Source organism: Nicotiana tabacum, chromosome 2, assembly GCF_000715075.1.
Source record: "Nicotiana tabacum cultivar K326 chromosome 2, ASM71507v2, whole genome shotgun sequence".
In the NCBI taxonomy this organism is placed as follows: domain Eukaryota; kingdom Viridiplantae; phylum Streptophyta; class Magnoliopsida; order Solanales; family Solanaceae; genus Nicotiana; species Nicotiana tabacum.
This window is the reverse complement of record NC_134081.1, coordinates 126,538,980-126,543,147: the sequence shown is the minus strand read 5'-3', so window position 1 is coordinate 126,543,147 and position 4,168 is coordinate 126,538,980. Positions and strand designations below refer to the sequence as shown.

General features: G+C 37.2%; 1 protein-coding gene across 1 annotated transcript; it reads left to right on the top strand.

Moving 5' to 3' along the window:
* The first annotated feature begins 1,356 nt into the window (after positions 1–1,356).
* Positions 1,357–3,270, top strand: LOC107771468 (uncharacterized). The gene has a single exon (XM_016590832.2). It carries the CDS (start codon positions 1,357–1,359, stop codon positions 3,268–3,270), a length of 1,914 nt encoding a protein of 637 aa, XP_016446318.1.
* The last annotated feature ends 898 nt before the right edge of the window (positions 3,271–4,168 follow it).

Here is a 4,168-nt window from a genome sequence, read left to right as displayed (position 1 = left end):
TTTTAGAATGAAATGATATGATTAAACCCGTTGTGGCAGGGCGGCTCAAGCGCATGTGTGGCCTAAAGCCAAAAAGTAATGTGAGACCTAATTTTTTAAAAGAAAGTTATGATATGTATCTTTATTTGAAGTCCATTTTTCTAGTTTTTTAAGATGAAAAGTTGTTAATAATTTTTTTATAGTCGATTTCCTCTATAATTTGTTTTCGATTGATAATATAGCGAACTTATTTAATCTTTCATGAGATATTGTTGATCTTAGGTATTATCAATGGAGTATAATTATGAAAAACTTCTTTTCTTTGAAGCATTTTTTTTATAGAAAAACTCTAGTTTTATATTATAAGTACTAAATATTTTTTTAAATACTTATAAACCTATTATTGCTAAAAAATGGAGGCCCAAATTTGGAGCCTAAGGGGGCCTAAGGCACTAGCCTTACTTGTCATAAGGTTAGAGCCGGCCTTGCTTGGCGCAAATGCTCTATCAAATATTTTGTTTAATACAACAATAATAACAATACACCCAGTTAATTTTATAACTGAGATTTAAGAAGGACTGGGTGTACACACAACCAACCTTTAACTTAAAAAGATAGAAAGGTTGTTTGATCCTCGGAAAATATTTTATTTAATGATCTGCAAAATGTAATGGAGATGAAACTACGTTTTGATGTGCATTGCTAAATTAAATTGTAGTCTTCTTTGGTTCGTTGTTATAATACGTAGTCATCAACATCAGTTATATAAACTTTATTATGATATACAATGTAGTCGCATTACAAAAGTTTATGTTCAACGTTACATATATGGTTCAAAATTGCGTAATTCGTATAAAAATATAGCAAAGCGCTTGTAGATCATTTGTTCACTGTTCATGATCCGAAAATTGGTAGCATTACTTTTATGTTAAATATTTTTTATGAGAATGGTAAAGTTCGAATCAGTTTACGAATAATTTTACCATTTAAATATATTTAACTACCACCTCATGCCAACACAGAAAAAGAAAAAAGAATATCTAGTTTGCATTTCATTTATAAATTAATATTACTATTTAGAGAATACAACTCAAATTCTTAATTTTTATAGTATTATTTTTTTTAAATTATCCAAAACTTAACTAGTATTTGGTTTGTCAAAAACAAATAATATATGCCAATGATTAATAAAGGCTCCAAGCACTTGTGCACACAGCCAAGATTTCAAAGCAAATGAGTTCAATAAATATATTTATTTAACCCAAAACATTAATCTATAAATTCTATCATCAATCATCATTAATTAAGGCCACCCTCTCCCTCCCAAAAGCTTTTAAAGCCTTCTCTTCTGCCCATCTAAAGCAAAAATTAAAAACCATGGAAATGGATGGAGACTCTCCACCTTACTGGTCCCAACCTCCCACCACCGCACTCCTCCGTCAACGCCGCCGACAACCACCCTCTCCTCTCATCAGCCCTGTTATTCTAATTCTACTTCTACCCATTCTTACTATTCTCATTTTGTTCTTTTTGGTTCCTCCTTTCCTTTCACACACTACTCAAATTCTTCGGCCTAATACTGTGAAAAAAGGATGGGATTCGTTTAATATCTTGCTTGTTGTTTTTGCTATTCTTTGCGGTGTTTTTGCCCGCAAAAATGATGACAATTCAGCTGATAACAGTGGTACTGTTTCTGCCAATCAAAGAAATAGAATTGTTTCAACAAGTGAGACTTCAGCTGATGATACGCGGCAGTCTATTTCTAATGATCAATGGTTTGAGCATAGTGTTGAGAAAGCTTACAATTTTGCTCCAATTGGATTACCGGAAACTGGTGTTAACCGGTTAAGGAGAAGCAGCAGCTCGTATCCTGATCTGAGACAAGTGCCGCAATGGGAAACCGGTGAGAACCAGTCCAGGTTTTTTGATGATTTTGGAGTGAATTTATACCGTTCTACGGCAGCGCTGGAGTATGAAAGTCGCCGTCCGCGGCGGAGCGAGAGGCAGAGGGAAGAATCTGATATTAAGGTGATTCCTGTGGATACATTTGAAACTCGTTCATCTCCACCTGAACAGAGTCCGTCGCCAGAAAAACCTCCGTTGCCGTCATCGAAGCCACCACCGGCAAATTTAAAACGGAGAAGATCATTTCATAGTGTTCCGCGCAAGGACAAGGTTCAAATGCAGAGTAATGAAGCTGAAGTACTAGTTGAGCTCAACAAAAAACAAGAGCCTTCACCACCAACACCACCGCCGCTAACGGAGCAGCCATCACCACCGGTGGAAAAGCCTCAAAAGCTTCAGCGGAGAAAGAGTGGTACAACGGAATTAGCCACAGCTATTGCCTCATTGTACAATCAGGGTAAGAAGAAAAAGAAGAGAACAAAGAAGAAAGATATTTTTGAGAGCGTCTCTGATTCTCCACCATCTGCAGAATCAGTCCTGCCACCACCAACACCGCCACCGCCGCCTCCTCCACCACCTCCGCCGCCGTCTAAGGTTTTCCAAAACCTTTTCAAGAAAAATAGGAAAAGTAAACGTGTACATTCCGATCCTTCCACTGCAGCAACAGCAGCACCGCCTCCTCCACCTCCGCCGCCGCCTCCAAATTCAATTTTCAACAATTTGTTCAAAACCGGCAGCAAAAGCAAACGATTTCAACAAACATCATCATCAACTCCTCCACCGCCTCCTCCGCCGCCGCCACCACCTTCTTCAATTCTCAACAATTTGTTCAAACACGGAACCAAAAACAGGCGATTCAAATCATCAACTCCTCCACCTCCTCCTCCTCCGCCGCCGCAAACACACTTGTCATCAAGGCGGAGAAAAACTTCAACACATTCTCAACCACCATTGCAACAACCGGAACCTCCACGTCGACGTTCATCATATTCTAGCAAACCTCCATTGCCAACAAGACACGTCACTAGTTACTATGACGATAACTTGAACAATGGCTCACAATCGCCGTTAATACCAATGCCGCCTCCTCCTCCTCCGCTATTCAAAATGCGGGAGATGAAGTTCGTTCCTTCCAGTGATTTTTTCAGGATACGGAGCGAGCACAGCTCTCGCTGCAGCTCGCCGGAAATTGAAGAAGTTGACGTTGATGAAATGTCCGTTAGATCGTCCTCGGAGGCAATGGACGGTGAAGATTTAACCGGGCCGTCGGTTACTTGCCCGAGCCCGGATGTGAACGCGAAAGCGGACTCTTTCATTGCCCGGCTACGAGATGAGTGGCGATTAGAGAAAATGAATTCATATCGTGAAAAGAGAAACTTGGGCTGAGGCCTCAGGCCCAGGCCCAATATGAAGATTCTTAGTTATGGCTCGTCCTTTTTCTTTACCAATAATTACTTTATATTTATACAAACTAATTAAAATTGGTCACATAATAGTAGAGTATATAGAGATCTTATAGAGGTAAATACGATTTGGGAGTTGGCTCTGGTTGTTTTTTATTTTCAATTGGAGCCTTGTAAACATAGAGAAGGATGTGATTTTTTAAAAAAAAAATTGGAATCGATTGTTTGCAACGAAATGATTTTTAAAAATACGCTATTGCGGAAATTGTTTTTGAATAAATTAGTGGTATTTGTTTCTATCAAATTACTATTACATTCTAAAATTTATTTTTCAAACATAGTTTCTAAAATATATGTCTATACAGCTTTGGCAAACATTAGACTGGCTTTCTAGAAAAAATCTTATTTGCAAAGACTGGTTTTCGAGGTTGTGGTTTAAATGTGCCTTTCAAAGATTTTTTAAAGGAATTCTTTGCACTCACAAAACACATGTTTTTTTGTTTGAAAAGGTTACAACTATTCAAATACATTTTTGATTCCACAAAAAAAAAATCCAATCAAAATTTTCTGAAATGGCTACTGGAAATTTTTCTACATCCTACAAAGAAATCTTTGGAAAAACATGCTTATTTAAGTTTTTATAAAAAAAGTGGCTGTTTTTTAAAAGAAAAGTTCTTATTCAAACTCATAAAACACTCAAAAAGCACTAAAGGCAACACAATTATCAAACACATATTTTTGCATAAATATTTTCACAAAGATTGTCCAAACAATTAATAAATGAATTGACATGAACTCTGCAATTATAATTGTCATTTATGCTCTCTGTTCTGCTATGAGTACTTGACCAACGCAACGACAACGGAGAATTTTGTTGGTTT

What these genes read in the sequence shown, in the direction of transcription:
- LOC107771468 (XM_016590832.2), top strand. Translation starts at nt 1,357, where the DNA reads ATGGAAATGGATGGAGACTCTCCACCTTACTGGTCCCAACCTCCCACC.